Source organism: Dermochelys coriacea, chromosome 6, assembly GCF_009764565.3.
Source record: "Dermochelys coriacea isolate rDerCor1 chromosome 6, rDerCor1.pri.v4, whole genome shotgun sequence".
NCBI classification, from domain to species: domain Eukaryota; kingdom Metazoa; phylum Chordata; order Testudines; family Dermochelyidae; genus Dermochelys; species Dermochelys coriacea.
Window position 1 is genome coordinate 94,852,908 of NC_050073.1, and position 21,563 is coordinate 94,874,470.

The 21,563-nt window shown below is 42.2% G+C and overlaps 1 protein-coding gene across 5 annotated transcripts in view; it reads right to left on the bottom strand.

Annotated features, from left to right (window-relative positions):
- GALC (galactosylceramidase) overlaps positions 1–21,563 on the bottom strand; it is a 59,175-nt gene that overhangs the window by 32,780 nt on the left and 4,832 nt on the right. For all 5 annotated transcript variants that reach the window (XM_038407132.2, XM_038407129.2, XM_043515992.1 and 2 more), the window contains exons 3-7: positions 20,226–20,289; positions 17,457–17,570; positions 14,687–14,826; positions 13,378–13,416; positions 3,849–3,979 (exon numbers count right to left, since the gene is read on the bottom strand). In XM_038407132.2, coding sequence (XP_038263060.1) covers positions 3,849–3,979; positions 13,378–13,416; positions 14,687–14,826; positions 17,457–17,570; positions 20,226–20,289 — 488 coding nt within the window. The remainder of the gene's footprint in view (positions 1–3,848; positions 3,980–13,377; positions 13,417–14,686; positions 14,827–17,456; positions 17,571–20,225; positions 20,290–21,563) is intronic.

A 21,563-nucleotide genomic window follows, 5' to 3' on the forward strand; every position in this document is an offset into this window, starting at 1 on the left:
ACTTTCTGAACGGTTTGGTCTGCTCGAGGTAGAAAGCCAGAACCCACCGCACATCGAGCATGTGGAGACGGCGCTCCTCACTGGACACGAGGCTTGGGGCAGAGGATTGGTAGAAAAAATGTCCTGACCCATGTGGTAGGCAGAGACCACCTTCGGGAGGAACGCAGGGTGTGGGGGGGAGCTGGATCTTGCCCTTGTCCTTATAGAAGAGCGTGTACGATGGCTCAGAGCCCTGAGGTCCAAGACTTGCCTAGCCAACGTGACTGCAACCAGGAAGGCCACCTTCCATGAGAGATGAAACCAGGAGCACGTGGCCAGTAATTCAAACGGGGGCCCCATGAGATTATCCAACATCAGGTTTAGGTCCCACTGTGGGACCAGGGGTCTAGAATATGGAAAAAGATGGTCCAAACCCTTACGGAACTGGCCAGTCATAGCGTGGGAAAATACCATGTGCCCTTGCCCCAGCAGATGGAAGGCCGATATTGCTGCCAGGTGCACCTTGACTGACGAGGGTGCCAGGCCCTGGGCCCTCAGGTGAAGGAGGTAACCAAGGATAAGCTAGATCAGGGCAGGCACAGGGGAGACACCCTAGTCCGCCACCAACCTAGAAAACCGGGACCACTTCGCCAAATAAGCGCAGCGAGTGGAGGGCTGTCTACTTTCAAGGAGGATGCTCTGAACCTGTTCTGAGCACGTCCTTTCTTCTCCACCTAACTACTGAGCAGCCACACCGTGATGTGAAGAGCTGCTAGGTTGGGATGGAAGAGGCAGCCCTGGTCCTGAGAGAGCAAGTCCGGGCGGAGTGGCAACGGCCACGGCGGCGCTACCGCCGGGCCTGTGAGGGTCCCGTACTAATGCTGCCTGGGCCACGCCAGGGCAATCAGGAGGACCCGGACCTTGTCCATCTTTAACTTCTCCAGGACCCTGCTGATTAGAGGGAATAGGGGAAAGGCGTACAGAAGCCAGCCTGACCAGGACAGGATACAGTCATTGGAGATAGCGCCCCTCCCCAGGCCCCCCGGAGCAGAACCGGGGGCATCATCAGTTCTGCTGAGTCGCAAATAGGTCCACCTGAGGAGTTCCCCACCTTCAGAAGAGCAGGTTGGCCCTTCTGGGTGGAGGGACCACTCATGTTGCAAGGAAAACTTCCTGCTCAAGCGATCCGCCCTCTTGTTCCAGGCGCGCAGTAGGTGGAAAGCTTTCAGGTGGATGTAGTGGGCTGTTCAGAAGTCCCACAGCCTGGGGGCTTCGTGGCAGAGGATCGGGCCCCGCTTTGCCTGTTGATATACCAAACGAGCTCCCACCGGGGGCTGTGCTGGAGGACATTGTGCCCACTGGTACCGTTGGGCCGGCCACGACACTTGGTGCCACTGCATCTGCTGTGATACGAGCGGGGCCGGCTCTTCGGGCTGGCTGGCATGGCCCATCAAAGGATGGCTACGAATGGAGGCCGGGCGGGTGTAAGATCTGCTGCTGTCTCTGGACCGGGAGAAGCGGCGGTGCCGGGATCTACGTCAGCCATGAGACCGCAATCTCAACGTGGAGGACCGGTACCGACGGTAACAGCTGCTCCGCGAACAGCCTCAACAGGTGGACCTGTGATGGTGAGATGCCGGTGATCAATGCCCAGCGCTGCAATGTCTTGGCGGAGACTTGGAGCGGGAGTCCAAGCAGGAATGGCATCAACGACCGTGCCACGACCAACTGCAGTACCCCCTCCAAGACGAGGACCGTTGGTGACGCTGCAGCAGTCCCATCAATATTCGCTCTTTGAGGACGAGCGGTGCCGAGTCTCCCGGCCGGATGCAACCCAGCCAGCCAGTCTGATCGGCGTTGAGGGCGATCCACATGGACTCTGCCCTGAACGGTCGCTGAGCGGTGAATGGCGTCAGGAACGTTCTCTCGACCGAGGCCAGTACTGGGCCGGAGGCGACTGCAAGATGCCAGAGGCGACTTGCCTCTGGAGCGTGGGGCCGACATCAGCGGTGCTCCAGGCACCGGCATGGACATAACGTCCTGGGCCGCCTGGAGGGCTTCAGGTGTGGACGGCATCTGGACATCTGGAAAGGCCTGTTCTGAAGGGTACGGGCTACTCCGCTCAACATGAGTCGGAGGCCTGGGGCCCAGTGGGGATCGATGGTGCCTGACACGGGCCTGGCCTCTGTCCCAGACTTCCCACGGTGCCGCTGTGAAGAGGGAGTCTTTCTGGCCCTTTTGGCGTGTCCCGTGGACAGGGATCAGTGCCGACTGGTCGATGACACCGGTGGGTTGCCATGTACCGACGCCACTGTGCCAGGTACTGGTTCGGAGCAGCGTGCTGGAGTCGGGGTCAGCACTGACTCCATCAGGATGGCCCGGAGCCTAATGTCCCTTTCTCTTTTGGTCTGAGGCTTAAACAACTTGCAAATCTTGCACCTTTCGCTGATATAGGTTTCTCCCAAACAGCGCGAACAGTCTGCATGCAGGTCACTTCTTGGCATAGAACACCTACAAGAGCTGCAAGACTTAAACCCCAGGGCGCGGGACATGCCCCAGCCCACTGACTAACTAAACTACAGGTACCAACACTGAACGAACGAACAGTTCTGGGGACAAGCTACAGCAAAGCTGGAGCAGAGTAATTCTAACGCACTTTCACTGGTGGCAAGAAGAAACAGAGTGGGGGAAGCGCGCAGTTCCCCTTATACCACGCCAGGCAGGCACCACTTTAGGAGGTGTTCCCCCCAAATTGGTACTGCTAGGGGGGAAAACTTCTGGCACCGGTGCACGTGGTGAGCATGCACACCTATTGTGGAATACACATAAGCAATCACTCAAAGAAGAAAAACAGAGTTATTATGTGTCTTCAGTCAATGGCAGCTTGGGTAAGTCAACAGTAATATCAAGCTTAAAAAGAAAAGGCACTTCCAGAGGTTCCTAGTAAGATGAACACATGCTGATAATTTTAACCCTTTTTACAGTAGTTTTACATCTTCACTTGCTAGATGATTCATAGACACTAAGGCCAGAAGGGACCATTGTGATAACCTAGTCTAACAGCCTGTACAAACTAGGTCATAGAACTTCCCCGTTCCCCAAATATCCTAAAGCATATCTTTCAGAAAAACATCTAATCTTGATTTTTAAATTGCCAGTGTTGGAGAATTAATACAGGTCTGTAGTTAATTTTAATTTTCTGCTTCTGAGACAACACACTGGTATCCAATGAAACTCAGCTAGAAAAACATGTCCACCCATCTGATGGTCACATCAGCCTCCACTTGAACAAACCCTGCCCACCTAAACTAAACCAGTAATGAGACTCAGCAGCTTAATTGAATCAAGTATTGCTAGTTGAATCACAGCTGAAATCATAAGGCTCAATTCACACTATGGTCTATGACAGTTTTTGCCAGTATAGACCCTAGAAGAAACCAGCCATAGCAGAATATTTGCAAGAGGGTGGCATCAAAGCATGTTCTATGCACCAACTGTAGGAGTTCCAAGCAGCCCCCAAAATAGGCAGGGCTAGCCAGAGAAGGGGCCTGGCTCTATGACTGAACCGACTGGGCATGCAACTGTCAGCAGATTTTAAGGCTAAGTCCACTCAGGTGGAAAACTCAGATGGAATTTGAAAGGAGCCAGGCTAGCACATGAAGCTGTAATGATCACCTCCCTACACCCGACAGAGTAAATTATTTAGCAAGAAAGGTTAAGGTATCAAACCTTTGGTGAGAGCTTAGCAAAGCCAAAGCTCCCAGCAAACTCTACTTCTCTGAAGTTACATAAGAGAAACCAGTGGAAATACATGATCAGAGCAGGCTACCAAGAAAGCAGCTTCATAAAAAAGAAAAAAAGTGACCTACCCTATGATATCGACCACTTGATGGAGCTCAGAGTCGAGCATCATGAAAAAGGAAATTGGTTCCCACATGTTATCACTGGCTATGATCCTCACCCGCTGCAGACTTTGTTTATCCAAGGTGTACCTTAAGAGCTTTTTTTAAGAGAAAAGAGAAAGAAAAAAAAATGTTGTGTCAAACTGGCACATATCCAGGTTTGGAACAGAAAGCAGCTTTCCTTAGTTACCAAATGAACCTTTTACAGTTTTTAAAAAATTATCTTCCTTTTACACCTCCATACAGCACAGTTATGTCAAGAGTATACTTAGCAAAAAAGAATGTCAACCATAAGCTGGTGATCAAAATAGACAACATGTTCTTCTATCATGTCAAGCCCCAAAGTTCAGTTAGTCCAAGATTGCACAGTACATAAGGGAGGTATGGAAAATGAAAAACATTTGATTCTCATTTTCTTACATACATGCAGAATGTAAAGTTCGACAAGGCAAAGGCAACTACATTTCATGAGAGACAGTCTATTTGCAGATCAGTAACTTACAAAATGTCAGTAGTTTGAGTGTGCAGTTACAAAGAATACAGACAGAAAAGCATGGACAAGTCTGATCCAAAAGGTATACAACATTTCTGAAAATAAAGCAAATATTTCATAATAAAACACAATGAAGAACAACTGCATCACCAGCTGACTGTTTCAGTTTAAAAACTGAAGCTACAGAACATAGATAAGGTTTACAGTCCACATTGGGGGTATGCAAAAAATTACTCTTACGGAAGTTTTTGTTTCAGAAACAAAGCAAGCTGCTATCAGATAATACTGTACTTGTTAAAGTCATATTTAGATGACTAAGGAGTAAGCACTTTCCAGGACATTCTATTGTTTACATGATACACACGTATAACTTGCTGCCTTCAAAACTACTGTACCATTAACATCATAGTAGAGTCAAGAACACAAAAACTCCAAATACGGAAAACGTCAAAGCAGATGTTTCTCCTGCAACACTAGTTCATCCACTTTGCATAGCGTTTATTTTGTGGTACATATTAAACATCATGACAGGATTAAAGTTTGACAAGAAAAACAGGTACAGAAAATGCTATATGCAGAGGGCCAAAGACAGCTCAGTTACATCTTTGTAACAATCAGAATCTGAACCAGTATACCACAGGACAGAGCTAACAGCAGAGAATATTAGTTTAAGATTTCCTGACTTTTCAGTTCTTATTTTCTCAGCCTTAATGTGATGATATTGCTTCTCATGCACATCACAAAACTAGCAAAGTAGAATGCTGAACACTATAATCTCTTGAATTGGCTTCCTTCAAACTTGGATTATTTTATGTCTCAACATAAAGTATAAATAAACCCAGACTGAACTATGAACTATTGAACTTTTTGAGCCATGCAAACACAAAAATTCTGATTTACAGAAAAGGTTGCATGGTCCAGAAAGGAAAACAAGAGTTCATTAGCAGGAATTTCCAAAGTTCTACCCTAGCTCTGCCACTGATCCAGGATGTGATCTTGGGCAAGTCACTTCACTTCAGTCTGAGTTTCCTCCAACTGTAGCTGGGATAGTAATAGCTGCCTACCTCACAGGAAGCAAGGCGGGAATTAGCTAGACATTATCTTCAGATTAGACGTGGCCTTTAAGATCACTATTAAGAAGCTACTGTCTTGGATATACCATCACCTCATACAAGCAGGAGTCAGACAGGATATCAAACAAATCCCTTGTTTCCAGGAGGGCCATTCAATCATGGGTCATTCTCAAAAACTCTTGGTTCCCACTAAATTGCGAACTATATCTAATGAAAGACTATTGTCATCAACAAACCAAGTTACAATGATCATAGCTAAAATCCCTCCTCAACAGCAACTTTTTTCTCACTGATGAGAAATCATGCCATGATTATTGGGTGACTTGTGTCCTCTGAGAGAAGAACAGAACCTGAAGCATCATTATCTCCCCTACAGAACACCAAGGGCCATGAGGTGTTGCCATTGACTTCTAAGGTTTAATTGTGCATGGATTTCTAAAGAGCGTGATCATCACAGACCATAATTTAGAATCATAGAATATCAGGGTTGGAAGAGACCTCAGGAGGTCATCTAGTCCAACCCCTGTTCAAAGCAGGACCAATCCCCAACTAAATCATCCTAGCCAGGGCTCTGTCAAGCCTGACCTTAAAAACTTCTAAGGAAGGAGATTCTACCCCATCTCTAGGTAACCCATTCCAGTGCTTCACCACCCTCCTAGTGAAAAAGTTTTTCCTAATATCCAACCTAAATCTCCCACACTTCAACTTGAGACCATTACTCCTTATTCTGTCATCTGGTACCATTGAGAACCATCTAGATCCATCCTCTTTGGAACCCCCTTTCAGGTAGTTGAAAGCAGCTATCAAATCCCCCCTCATTCTTCTCTTCTGCAGACTAAATAATTCCAGTTCCTCAGTGTCTCCTCATAAGCCATGTGCTCCAGCCCCTAATCATTTTTGTTGCCTTCCGCTGGACTCTTTCAATTTTTCCACATCCTTCTTGTAGCGTGGGGCCCAAAACTGGACACAGTACTCCAGATGAGGCCTCACCAATGTCGAATAGAGGGGAACGATCACGTCCCTTGATCTGCTGGCAATGCCCCTACTTATACAGCCCAAAATGCCATTGGCCTTCTTGGCAACAAGGGCACACTGTTGACTCATATCCAGCTTCTTGTCCACTGTAACCCCAGGTCCTTTTCTGCAGAACTACTGCTTAGCCACTCAGTCCCTAGGCTGTAGAAGTGCATGGGATTCTTCTGTCCTAAGTGCAGGTCTCTGCACTTGTCCTTGTTGAACCTCATCAGATTTCTTTTGGCCCAATCCTCTAATTTGTCTAGGACCCTCTGTATCCTATCCCTACCATCCAGTATCTACCACTCCTCCCAGTTTAAAGCCATCTGCAAACTTGCTGAGGGTGCAATCCACACCATCCTCCAGATCATTAATGAAGATATTGAACAAAACTGGTTCCAGGACCAACCCTTGGGGCACTCCGCTTGATACTAGCTGCCAACTAGACATGGAGCCATTGATACCTGTTAAGCCCGACAATCTAACCAGCTTTCTATCCACCTTATAGTCCGTTCATCCAGCCCATACTTCTTTAACTTGCTGGCAAGAATACTATAGAAGCCCATATCAAAAGCTTTTCTAAATTCAAGGAATAACACGTCCACTGCTTTCCCCTCATCCACAGAGCCAGTTATCTCATCATATTTGAGCCAATGCTTTTTAAAAATCAGATTGGAGACAAGAAAACTTTTTCAATGACAAGTAATAGCTCTCATTTCCGGATATATATTCACGCTGTCCAATGGGCAACATTTAAAATTAACTCCTAGTTACAAAAATATACAATTATGTTTATCTACGTTTCTTATGCTCACTGTATGTACTCACAGAATAAGGATCAGAAGAGACATCCTAGAATGCCCTCAACATTTCATATTTTTTTTATTAGCATATGAAGCAGGGGCTTCCTGCTGAGTGAGTTTGCCCTTTGGAAACATGGCAAAAAATGTGAGCCTGAAACATGACACACACGTTGTGGGAGACTGTTGAAAAAATAGTAAGTACCTTTGATTTTTGTAAAAACAAGGAGGAATCCTTGTGGCACCTTAGAAACTAAAATGTATTTGGGCATAAGCTTTCGTGGGCTATAACCCACTTCATCAGATGCATGGAGTGGAAAATACAGTAAGCAACACAGCACATGAAAAGATGGAAGTTGCCTTACCGAGTGGCAGGTCAGCGCTAACAAGAACATCTAAGGTGGCTATGTAACAGGACTGGTCAGAGGAGATTATACAAGCTGAAAGATGGCTAAGGAATAATAAGAATTTTAGTGGACAGAAAAGGAAAGGACAGAATATAGAAATGCAGAGAATGAAGCAGATTTGGCTAGAGGCTGGACATGAGGAGAGATGTAGAGATTAGCTGAAAGACAAGACACTAAAATGTCTGTAGAACAAAAAACTCACCACTATTGGCACTCGTTGACAGTGTCAAACAGAAGCCAAAGATTGAATAAGCCTAAAACCGAACTACCCTCCTTTATCCTCAATCAGTTAGGCCTATTGGTAGGTCATAGTCTAAAACTTGTGTTGTCTCTGCTTATCTTGTGGATATAGAGGACTTCAGTTTTCAAATGTATTAATCCAGAAAGTTTCATAAACAAAGTCACATCTAAAAGTAAAAAATATCCTTTAAAGCACTGTGACTTGCAGATTTTGAAGTTTTACCTACACTATACAAGTTATAAGGACAAAAGTTTCCTATGTAACAACTAACTCCATGTAATATTATGTTGAATATTCTCAGGATTACATTTTTAAAGCACCATATCCCAGATAGTTAACATTCAGAAGCTCAACATGTCGGAAAGCTACTTTTGTTATAATATCTCCATTCTCAGGTAGCATGGCGCTGCACTATAGAAAGAGCACATATAACTGTTCAAGGGAGACTCCTTCCACTCACTTGAAAATTAGTTTATATTAGCTCTTTAAAGAATTTCTTGCAAAATCTTATGGACAGATAAAGTGGAGAGTAACTGGACTGAAACAGTAGTATGTGGGAATATTTCTTCCCCAGAAGAAGCTGCAATATTCCTGGGATTACACAGCAACAGAAGTTCAGCCTAGAAATACAAATAGCTGATAAGCAACCAGCCCTAAAATATAAAAACTATCAGTAACTAGACCATCAGTGAGAAAGATTGTGACTTACTCAATAGCTTGGAACAGTATTCTGGATGACCAGTGTTTACAGAACAGGTGACCTTCACTAAAACAGATTCACACAACTGTAGAATAACTTTCTGCCAGCGATTCCAAAGTAAATCTTCCTAAAATTCTGGGGAGTTTTCCTTTTCTGAACATAGGGAAGTAATTCAGTTAGAGTAACTAATCTAACTTCACATGTTAAGCGTTTCAACAGGCAAGTGCACAACAGTGAGTCCATACACGTCATGTATTTTCCAAGTGATCAGGAATGCCAGGTGGGTGCTCTGCCAGATGCCAAAGAACTTCTATCAGCAGGGGTGCCAGAACAATTTTTATACTGGGGGTGCTGAGAGCCATTGAACCAAACTGAACCCTGTATATAATGGAAACCACTTCAAGCCAGGGGGTGCAGCAGCACCCCACACATCCCTAGTTCCAGCACCTATGTCTATCAGTGTCTGTTTGGCATTTCTAAGGTGGCAAACCAAAGACCATTCTCAAACTTGCCAGTCAATCATTCTTGAACATTACTCACTACGGTCTCAATTCTGCACTCATTGAAGTCAATGTCAAAACTCCTACTGATTTTAAGGGTTGCAGGATCAAGCCTTGAAAGAGTTTTCAATTAATATTACCCCTATGGAAAAGTCCTATGCAATTTAACAGGGGTGAAGCCAATAGGGTTCTATATAGGTTTTTAGAGTAGCTTCTAGAATTTAACAAAGAATAAATTCCTTTTTCTAGGTTGTTTGAACCATACTATGCCGTTCTTTAGCAGGAATACAAATCTTATAACATTGTCTGAGATGGTTAAAAAACAAGAAAAGTTACAAAATTTAATGGAAAATAGGACTTTTCCTCAAGGGTAGAAAACATTTCCCAAAAGCATATTTTGAACTTGTAATCAGGAGTCTTCATGCCAGAAACCTGATTCTAAAGCTTACACTCCTAATTAGAATTATTCTTCCTCAGTTTACAGAAGTTGTTGATAAGGTGTACTCAGTTTTAGATAAGAAAAAAATAACAGTTTTTCCTGGGTAATACAACGTGTGGAGTATAGTGTGATACAGAAGTTTTATCTGCATGAACCAGGTGAGGCTGCATTACTCACGAGAGAAAAGCCATAAGGGAGGTCATTCCAAGTTCATGTCGATAAAAATCTTTAACAGTATATCACACCATCACCTATCCCAAATGTGCTACAAGTTGTAGAAAAAAATATTTTGAATGTTTTTAATCCCTCCAAATGTAAAGCCAGACTTCATTAGTAACTGCATTCCTTCTGCATTCCGCTGCCTCTTCTGCTCCGGGTCTTCGGCGGCGGGAGTCCTTCCGCTCTGGGTCTTCGGGGCACTTCGCCGAAGACATGGAGCGGAAGGAGCCCCCGCTGCTAAATTGCTGCCGAAGACCCGGAGCAGAAGAGGAGGCCCTGGGGGGCAGCTCTAGGAACTAGGGGTTTGCCCCAGGTTTTAGGTGGGTTCCATTCCTGGCCCTCCTTCTCGGGTCTTGACTGCTGGCCCCCTGGGTGCTCCGCTCCTGGGCTGGCTGCTGGCCCCCTGGGTGCTCCACTCCTGGACCGGCTTCTAGGGGTCCCAGTTGCTGGCCAGTCGCGGGTCCTGGTCCCACATCACAGCAGCAGGGTCCCACTGTTCAGCCCACGCTCAGGGCTCCACTCCTGGCCCCAGTCTGGGCATAGGGGACTGTGGCCAGTTTTAGGGTGGGGGATGCTGTGGCTCTCAACCTGAGGCCCACAATGATAAACAGTTTGGGAACCACTGGTTTAAGGGATAATACCAATCCCTTAAACCAATACTAATATCTGTTGGGACAGATTCTGCCAACCTTATTTACTTTTAGGACTTTAATAGGACTATTTTGAGTAAGGTACCATTCAAGGTGAGCAAGGCTGGCAGAAATGGTCCAAAATTTGGAAGGTCTAGGAAGCCAAGCTACTAAAACAATGACAGAACTAAACTGCAGCTGCATTAGTTTATTCTGGCACATGGTAGGATTATGTCCTATTCATAAGAATTAAATACCCACTTGGAGGTAGAGACAAAATCCTCTCTTCTCCTGGCAGATCAGGCAAAATCCAGCATATAGGGTCAAGACATTTGTTTAAGGAATGCTTTACCCAATCAGAGCCTATCCACTAACCAGTGAGGAGCTGAAAATGTAAGGCTAGTATATGGTACAGTAAAAATCCTCCTCCTCAATGGATGACACTGTACCTAAGGACTTAATCCTAACAGATGTTGAGTATCCTCAACTCCTATTAAATTAAACGGCAATGGATGGCACTCAGCACCTTGCAGGATCATGCCCATTGTTTTCCAAGAGTAAGCAGTGCTCTATATAAGCCAACCCCCGCTCCTGAGCAAAGAGCAGATAGTTTCCTCCTTAAGGAGAGTGATATAGACTCAGTGAGGCCAGGTTTAGACTTAGTTAACTAAAATACTCTGTGGTTTCAGAGTAAACAGATATTTTTCTAATAATAGGAGTATTGGATAAACAAAATCTAGTTCAGAAGAACTCGCATGTAGTTGGGCCAAGTTGCAAGTCAAACAATTCAATCGGCCACAAAGCTTTTCCAGAAAACTGCCTCAAAGACTGCAAGTCTGTACTGCTGAATAGAGGCCTTTATTGCTGAAGTGCCAGATTAGCTTTGCTTGGATTTAAAATTGTATGGCAAGCAAAGGTGGAATCTGAAAAATTGAATGTCTTCTGTATAACAGAAGGGAGTGAACACGAAAAACACAGAGAAATAAGTGTTAACTTTCTGAACACAGGCAAATTTCTTAAGACATACGGAAGTCAAAAAACAACATTAAAAAAATCCCACACAGTTTCTACAATAAATTATCTATTCAATTGTTTAGGCTCAATATAGTGAATGAAACCCAACAATATTAAGATTTACCAATAAATACATTAGAACTATTGGCTTGACTCAGTTCTAATATAATCATGTGTAGAAAAAACTACAAAAACTCTATGGCAAATAAAGATCTATAGCAGTTCTATAATTAATAGAGTAATCTAGTCTGGGATCCAATCCTTGTTCACTTCTATGGGAAATTCAACGTCACTCCATAGATAATACAATTCAGTATTAAATTTAAAATTAATTTTTCGCTTATTTCCAGAAGATGCAACAAAAGAACTGAATTTAAGGTAGAAACAGTTTCTTTGCCTTAATAAAATTCCACTTTAATGTTACATGCCCTACTGCACATCTTCTGTCAACAGTAAGTGTTTTGGGTTTTGAGTCACCATCAAGGCTTTGTCAGGTGAAGTGCTGAGCTACTTCAACTTGCCTTTATTTTTAATGGGTGTTGCAAGAGGCCAAGCTTCTTCAGAATTTACCTTTGAAAGTGGTAATGTAGTTCCCATGATTAAGTATCATGGGTATTTGTGAGAAAACTTCCAGTTCAACTATGACAAATAGAATTAAACATATACTCTGCATTTCATTAAGAACTTATAATTGGTACCATAACGAGAACCTTATACGACTTCTGTGGTAGTAAGATAAAGGATGATGTTATCATCCCTAGGGGAAGTTCTGTAGATTTTCAACTGGTTCCAGTTGGCAACTAGGTTTTGGAACAATGCAACATGTCTGTGGAGCTACAGGCCCTTCATTAGTAGGCAGTAGAAATCAATAGTGACCAGGCTGAAGGATCCTAATGGCGTCTACTGGAGTTTCCATTAGGGATGAGAGTTCCATATGTAGGGTGACCAGATGTCCCGATTTTATAGGGATAGTCCCGAAATTTGGGGCTGAATCTTACATAGGTGCCTATTACCCCCCACCCTCTGTCCCGATTTTTCATACTTGCCGTCTGGTCAGCCTATCCATATGAAACTTCCTCACATGAGAGCATTAACAACCACGATTGAAGGCGATACTGTCCTGACTTCAAAGCAATTTTATTTCAGCCAATTAAATTCAAAGAGGGGGATCTGATCCTGAAATCACTTCACACCTAGAACCACTATGGGTGACAACAGAAGTTCAGTGGGCAGTGTATTTGCAGGCAGAGCCCTGCAGTGGGACTGGGATCCCACAGGTCCTGCAGGACCCACTGCCATAATAGTGGGAGCAGGTAAAATGTACTTTATTGCGGGTGGGTTGGGGGGCTGGGAGGGAGAAACAGACTGCAGTAATTTTTGGAAAAACACTAAATTTCCTGTCAGTTTGTCATAAATAGACTTTCAGCACCGTAAAGCAATTTTTTTAAATAAAGATTTTAATACTTAAATTTAAGCAGGAGATATAATAGACATCAAATCTCTTTCTACCAGGAGTTAAAGTATTTTTTACATGGTTTAAGAAAAATTTGTTTTATTCTTTTAGTGGTAACAATTGTGTCTGAATTCCATTTATATATAAAACCAACTGTGTTTTTGTTTTTTGGGGGGGAAGGGGAGTTGTAGTTTTTAGTAGCATGGGGGAATCTGTCTCTTGCAGGATTTGTGGGATCTAAGGTTTTTGGGAGTGGGAACAGGATAAACAAGAAACAATGCAGAAGCAGGTGGGAGTGGGTATTGCAGGGCAGGACAGGAGCGGGATTAAAAATTAGTCCCGCGCAGGACTCTACTTGCAGAATTGGACCCTAACTCAATCAAATTCAGAAAAGTTGATCATCCTACATACAACTGCCAAAACACTATTTTTAAGTTTCAAAAGTCATTTACACATACTGATAACAAAGTAGCATGGTACATAAAATTAATATGGGAAAGAGAAAATTACATACCTTGATATATTTGCTATTAAATGACCTTTCATTCCATACCTATGGAACAGAACATAAAAAGCAATTTCTAAAATAAATGTATTAGTCTGAAGAGTAAAATTAATCACATCAATACAAAAAAGGAAAGTTTTAATCTGTAAAATTATACAGCCACTATTGTAACTGAATTCTGTGGCTTCAGATTCTTGTGTAAGGAGAGAGCAGCTCCACTTGTTTTTGTTATTGGCTCTAAAGGCAGCAACTTTAAATAAAGTTCAAAGGCCCCTAGACATAACTACCTAAATTCCTTCTGAAAAGGAATAACTTGCCTATTAGTAGATTTCTTCATTTACACAAGCCTATGACTGCAGGTTTGAACTTGAATGTTCTAACATAACTGGACTCATTTCAGAAGACCTATCAAAACACATGCCTTGAAAAGGCTTCTGAAATGCATCATATATTAAGAAAACAATTGATGGTATCTAATCTGTACCACATGTGCAGCAAGACTAAAGGGAAGAAGAGGTGGCTATGAAATCATTAAAACGGCTTACTGACAATCAGTTTCTCCTGCTCAAAACAGCATTCACTATTTCCCCATTTTTAAGACGCCATAACCAAAGGGTTCTACCACACAAAATATCACAGTAACACCAAGAGCGTATGGTCTATAGAAATGAAGCTTTCACTTAGAAGTAGTTCTCGTGAATATAGTGAATGAAACCCAGTCCTGTAACATGGGTGAAATTCCATTGAAATCAGAGGCAAAGTCCCCAGATCTCAGGTGATCTGCCACTTTCCTTCATTCTAGCTATAAGAAATAAACAGCACAGTCCCTCTACTCTCCTACAGACACATGCACCTCAGGATCATGTAGTTTATCACAACCTAAGGGCGAACTTGTATGTTGTTGCTCCTTTCCAAAATATTGTCAGCACATCACTGCATTATATAGGTCATATAACCTAGGTTTGGAAAGTTCTCAAACCTCACTTAATACATTCTGAGTTACTATCTATGTTCTTCAAGCTGAACAAGACAAAGTCAGACATTCATTTTATACAGTTTAGAGTATGGAACCCGAAAATGTTGAAAATCAGCATTGTACCCATTAACAGTTGCAAAACAGTGCCAGCCCATGTGACTTCTGCCTGCTGCACCAGAAACCAGAGGCAAACATAAAGCTCTGGATATGGAATGATTTGTTAACTGGCTGCCACAGAGCGATTGGGAGATGGAGGGGGAAATCAAAATCAGGGGCTAACAAAGAACAATTATGAGACAGACAGACAAACAAACAGAAATTTGAGATGTGTACTTTACTGACCCCAATATAATCAATGTCCAAATTGTGATACCGCTTGGCGCCTAGAATCCAGGAAACAATATAGTAAACAGTGACATCCGGATTATTATAGGGCCAATTCTGACCCCTCCCTATCCATCCAGGAAATGCCCAAGGTAACCCTACAACAGAAAAATCAAAAGAGAAGGACAGTTAATTAGGTGCACTGCATACATCAGTAAGAAACAAGAGCAAGCCACTGCCGATATTAACTGAAAGATGTAAGGAAAGATCCTTACTGAAAATCAGTGTAGTTCCATTGACTTAAATGAAATTATGCTTTATTTACACTAGATGAGAATCGAGCATAAGCTGTACATCTCCACCTAAGACTCTATCTTTAGGCAATGACAATCATCTACCCAACAGCTCACCCTTGACTGGCTCAAATGATGGGTTACATCAAGGATAGTGCCCCCCCCAGAACTGCAGGATCAACAAATACATTCTGTTATATCTAAACACAAGAGTCTGATCCTGTTCGCCATGGGCCTTTAGCCCACTGTAGTGAATGGGACTAATCTCTCAAGTAAGGCAAGCAGGATTTGATCCTATTTTAATTCTTGTACTATAACTGGTCTGTCTCCTTTTTAATGATTATTTTAAAAAAAAAAAAAAAACCCTGCTTCCAAAGGTTCTGTGGGCTCTTCAGGACAGGGACTGTCTTTTACTCTATGTTTATAGAACACAATGGATTTCTGACCCTTGTTTGGAGCCTCTAGACCCTCCCACAGTAATCTAGTTCATGCCCCTTGCAGTGATCCACTGTTAAATTTCCCTATGGGAGGAAGACCTCCATCATTCACTCATTCTTAATATACAAAGATGGTTCTCTCTAAATATTCCTGACTATAAACTATTAAGCAACACTAAACTACAAAACAGCATAATTCATGATGTAGGCAACTTTTCCAGTCAGAACTGAGACAGTGCAGATGGTTCAGGGGGCAGAGAAGACAGTGTGGTAATTTATGCAGGTGAAGAAATGCACTAGAGCAAGGGGTTTCTCTACTGCTGGAAGAAGTTTTGGGATTCACCACATAATATTAAATTTTAGCAAAGATAAACTCAAGTTTTGTGCAGTTACACAAAACAGATGTGAAAGTAAATCAGTGATCGAACAGGAGGGAGACAGCACAGAGACTGGTCTGCAAGAACTCAAATGTTTCAGCCATTAAGAAGATTAAAATAGCAAATAAGTTAACACTTAAAGACTATAGACTTGCTGTAAACCTGAGCTTGAAGAGATTTTCCTGTGTATATGGATATGCAATCTTATTTTGGCAACACTTATTTTGCAATATGAATGTTCATACTGAGTTTATCAAACAGGCAAACTGTATGAACTGAATAAACAAATCGTGCAGACATAAATTACAGTACACCCTCGCTATAATGAACCCCTGGGGATCCAAGCCATTTGTTTGGTATAGCTAGAGAATCGTTACAACGAGGGATGGAAGACAGCTTTGCCGACCCTGGGGCCACAGCTGGAACTGACAGCACTCCTCCGGCTCCAGAGCCTTGGTGACGGGGAAACAGCTCCTCCTCCAGCTGTTCCTGTACTTTTTAGGGCAACTTTGGTGTGAGCATAATAGTGGCGCAGTGGCAAGGCGGACCTAACAGCTCTCCAGCAAGATTCTGTAGTTAAGGCGCTTTGATGAAGTAGATTAGAAAGTCCACAGCAAACTCCAGTAAATTTGACAATGAAGTTTTTTACTGAATTAGATTATTCATTTTCATATACAAAAATAGGGTTTTTTCAATATTTTTATATTAAATGCAGTGTAATTTATTCTGCCTCTAAGTCTCTCATTTTCAAGTTGCCATAGACTAAGAATTAACATTTTATAAACTGGATTAAAGATGTGTCAGAGGGGAAGCCGGAGGTTTTGACAATGGGGTAAGGAATTCTGGGGTCATTTGGCACATGGGAGGTGGGTTTGGAATTATGCAATTAGCACATGAGCTTGGTAACTCAGACACCCACTCCAAATCACTGCATTGGTTAACGTTCAGTTCAGGTTTGGAACATTTTCTTTGCAAACCATAGAAGAATAGAAAGTTTAAATGACAACTTCTATTTTGGAACACATTTCAGTGGCAACAGGTAGATTCCACAGCTGTAGATACAGGGTTCTGATTTGAACTGAACAGAACAGTGAAGGCCTCATAGAACTTGTCTACCCATTTGAGGTGAAAATCAGAAGTCAAAGCACATTTGCTTGAGCTAGTTTTTGAAAGCATTTGATAGAAGTCTGAAGGGAATAAATAGAGTCCTGGAAGATATGAAAAGTTAGTTTATTGTGTGTAGGATTAGAAAAGACTTCTCCTAAAAAGGGTATCTGGAAAAAAGGAAGAATGAGCATGCATAATGTGGGAGATTCTTAGTCTTGAATTTATTGTCTCTAGTCTTTGGATCTCACACCGTGACACCCTTATACTGACCGTTTTAGTTTAGTTATTTAGGCCAAACATAAATATCACCCAGCACTGGGGGGAGGGGAGGGACGGGGGGGGGGACATCCACCAAACACAAGGCATTGTCACAATAAAACCTTACAAAATTCACACAATAATATTCTTTAAAAGGAGAGGTAAGGCAAACTGGCTAAACTCTGACTGTACACTGGCTAATGTGACAAAGAATACTTTGCTTCATTAAAGCTAAGGAGCCAATTAAGAATGAGTCAGGTATGAAATAGTGTTTGAAAACAGGAAGACAGAACATTGAGAAAACCCAAGTCCTTACCAATCAATTTAATGTTGGGGTTTCTCTTTTTAGCTTCTTTCATTAGCCACCACTCATAGCCCCGGAAATAATTCTCATCATTTTCATAGTGCATGTGGGAGGGTTCAGTACCATCTACAGAGGAAACAACAAAGGTATCTCACTAATTGTTTTCTGTGTCATGACAAATTCCTATGTATCTTAGGGGCTTTTTTTATATTGCTCATCACCATAATATCTAGGCACATACCGCAAGCACAGTGCATACATTCTTTGAAATAAATTTGAAAGCAAAGTGAGCAATGGAAGCCAACATGAAAGACTAGCCATCCTTCCCTCTTAGAGTACATCACCTCTGCAAGTGGAGGTGTGACTGCAGCACATGTAGACATACCCCCGCTAGCTTTAATCTATTTACTGCGAGTACTGACAGCAGCGAAGCCACAGGCAGCATGGGCTTCAGCATGGGCTAGCTGCCTAAGTACCAAGAATCCTGGGTTGGCTTCTACAGCCCACGCTGCTGCAGTTGCACTGCTATTGGTACTTATGCTAGCTAAATTAAAGCTAATCAAGTATGTCTGTACATGTTGCAATTACACCTCTGATTGCAGTGCAGATGTTAGGCTGTCTATACTTAGAGTTGCATGTAGAGTATAAGCACTACACACGTAGCTACACGCCACACTGAAAGGCAGGCTATGTCCACACTTGTCACTGCGGCGTGTAGCTACACATGGCAGCAAAATGCTCCAGCAGCAGGGAAAGACTCTGGGAGCTGACTGCTGCCAAAACCTTTCACTGAAGTGAGGAAATGCTCCAGCACAGGGGAGCTGCCATATCCTTTCCCCACAATTTTCCCCTGTCAGAGACTAACTGTGACAGGGGAAGGCTCAGCCAGCGTGGAGGAAGCAAGACACTACACTGCTGGAAACAGTACTGTTGATATGGGAAACAGAGCTTGAGCGTGTAGACTGTATACCCGGGGGGTTCAGTTGTGTAAAGAAATACTCTACAAAGCCGCAGTTCACTGTCTACACTGCTATTTATATCCATGCTAGCTGGACGTGCAGTGTCTGTATTCTACATGCCACCGTAAGTGTAGACAGCCTATGTCTGTTGACCACGATCAAGTACAATATCCATTTAACATGAATATGAAAATATGTTTTCTGTCAAAGGGACTATACCCTATCCTTGCTGAAGGATTGATCTGATTATCTAGTAGATCTTTTACATCCCCAATTACTGTGATGCTAAGTCTACCTCCAATATTTTTTTGGGCCAAGGAATCATTGCATGAACATCACCACAGCAGTATCAAGAGGGGAAAAAAATATTTTCACCATCATGCAAGGATTCTGAACTGAGAAACAAAAGACAGCGTGGCACAGATTACTGCATGTTTACTTCTTGGCAGCAAGAGAAACACATGGGGAGGGAAAAGGAGGAAACTTGTTATGAAACCAAGAGTTCAGTTAAAACTACACTATATCATAATAATGAAAAGTTCCCTTTCATATAAGATTTGGACTCGTATTACTGTGGGGTTTCTCTACTGCTGGAAGAAGTTTTGGGATTCACCCAATTGTTTTAGCAAAAAATAAACTCAAGTTTTGTGCAGTTACACACTGACCACCACTGCAAATGCAAGTCAGATAATCAGCAAACCATTAGGATTTGAACACTTTAAAATTGTGGCAGTGATAGGGGAGGATAGTTCTCCCCATCAGAGGGATAATGGCAAATCTCATTTTTTAGAGGATGCCCAGAAACTACAGTGATGTGTGTATTAGACATAGACTGAGTATGCAAGCACATACAGGTCTTTGAGTAAAGAACTCCCGAGTTCCAATCCTGGCTCTGACACAGACCAAGGTAAGTCCCTTCATCTCTGTACCTCAGTTTCCTCATCTGAAAACCAAGACACTACTTACCTACTTATTAGGACTAAATAACATTAGTACAGTATTTTCAAGATGAAGAGCTATATATGTCTGTGGACACTCATGAGTCCATTTTTTCTGGCAGCAACGTACTGACTGAATCTCTGTTGAACACCAATGAATTCCTGTACTTAAAATAATATTCTTCCTGTCAAAAAAATGGGCTTTTAGACATCCAGGACTGTAGGTGCCAGAGTATTAATGTTTAATGCTCAGAATCTAGTCAGTAATAGTCGCACTTGCACACCTCACCAGAGCTATCAAAAAGTCTGAAAATGGAGCATTAAGACTGACAACACTCATAACAATCAAACCCAATTAACACACAGCTCATCTTTAAGAAAATCATTTTCTGTGATATAGGCAAGTGTGACTTGCAAATAAGGAAGCAGAACAAAGAACCATCTTGGTCTAAGTAAGATTTTATATCTAGTTCACACAGTGGAGCTGACACCTGAGAAACACTAAAGCTATTCAATATTATGGCTGGAACCCTACAATACATCTCACTAGCACAATTTCCCTGTCCATTGGGAACAGGTATTATTTTGTTCTAGAATACACCATACTAAGTAACATTCTGTAACACAGTTCTCATGTAAAAGAAGACCCTTCCCACACCGATTCAAGAAATGGTGCTAGAACCCTACTAGCAGCAAACATTTTTAGACATGGTAGCGTAGTTCCAAGTGTATCACATAGAGTTTTGCTATTTCAAATGAGGTGAAATGTTCATCACAATGTTTATCACTTAACTGGTAGTATTTCATCTCTTGCATCGCCACACCATTTGAAGTGAAGAATGATCTGCATAAAAACAGTAAGCCCAGTCCCCAAGAATTCATACCTGTTGACTGTCCATCACCACCAATCTCTACTTTGAGAATGTGCAAAGAGGCACCAAAATTTGGCTTTAAAAAAGGAAAAAAAATATCAATGAATACAGAATATAAGCAGAAGAATGTCCAACTAAAAAGTGCAGCACCATCAACTTAATCACATTTCTATCTGAATATTTTACCCATTATTATTACAATCACCTATGATTAATGCAACTGAAAGATTAGAGGGAAAAGCTATTCCACTTTTTCCAGTTTATTTATTTTGTGCAATTGAGAGTATTTGGTCTCTCGTCAGTTTCACTGTCTCTCCTGTAGTTATTAGTATGTTTCCCTGTTTGCATGAATCTTTAGCACAACAAAGTTAACAAAATAGGAAGAGGTCAAGGTAAAGCCAAAAAAATTTGTACAGCAGTCCAGAGGCTGATGTAGGACAATACTATTTTAAGTTGACTAGATTTCAAAATGACCATATTCCTTCAAAAAACTAAAAGGTTTGCAAGTTTGAGGGTTGGTACTGATGTAATTATATCCATTTAGACACTGATAAAGTTATAGCAGTACAGCCTTCTAAATGGACAGTTTTAGAGTATAAAGGTGCTTATATTCATTTATCTCATCAATTCAGAACCATAACTGATTAAATTCTGTAGTGGGTAAAGTAACTTCTACATATAAGAGGTCATATACATTTCCATAACCAGCGTAAAAAGGGCCAAAAAGACCATTTTACAGATGACTGAGTGCACAGAAGGCAAAGGCAGCTACATCATGTCTCTTCCCCACTTCCCATCAAAAACCTCCATAGCTACTTCTCTTTTTAAACACAGAAACTATGTTCTACAGGGCTGAAGCCAAGGGAACAGCTATTTGAAAGTGGTATGTTGCCCTCTCAGGACACAGCACAAGTTATTATTGAGCAGCAACTACTCCTATCTGGCATTTAGGGCCTGTCTGTACAGCTTTACTGTATAGTACTGCTGTAACTATATCAGTGCAAAAAGAAAAGGAGTACTTGTGGCACCTTAGAGACTAACAAATTTATTTGAGCATAAGCTTTCATGAGCTACAGCTCACTTCATCGGATGCATTCAGTGGAAAATACAGTGCAGACATTGATATAGTTTAAGTGGTACAGCTCTCTAACTGGATAGCTTTACAGGTATAAAAGTGTTTTACAGGTTGATCTAAAGAATTCAGAACCATACCTAAGTAAACTTGCATCCTAGGCAAACCTTAGGATATTAACTCTATTAAAATGGAACAATTTTAGCAAACTAGAGAGCAAGGATACTCTGCAATTGCCAATTAAAATGTACAGTAATTTTCAGAAGTCATGAAGTATA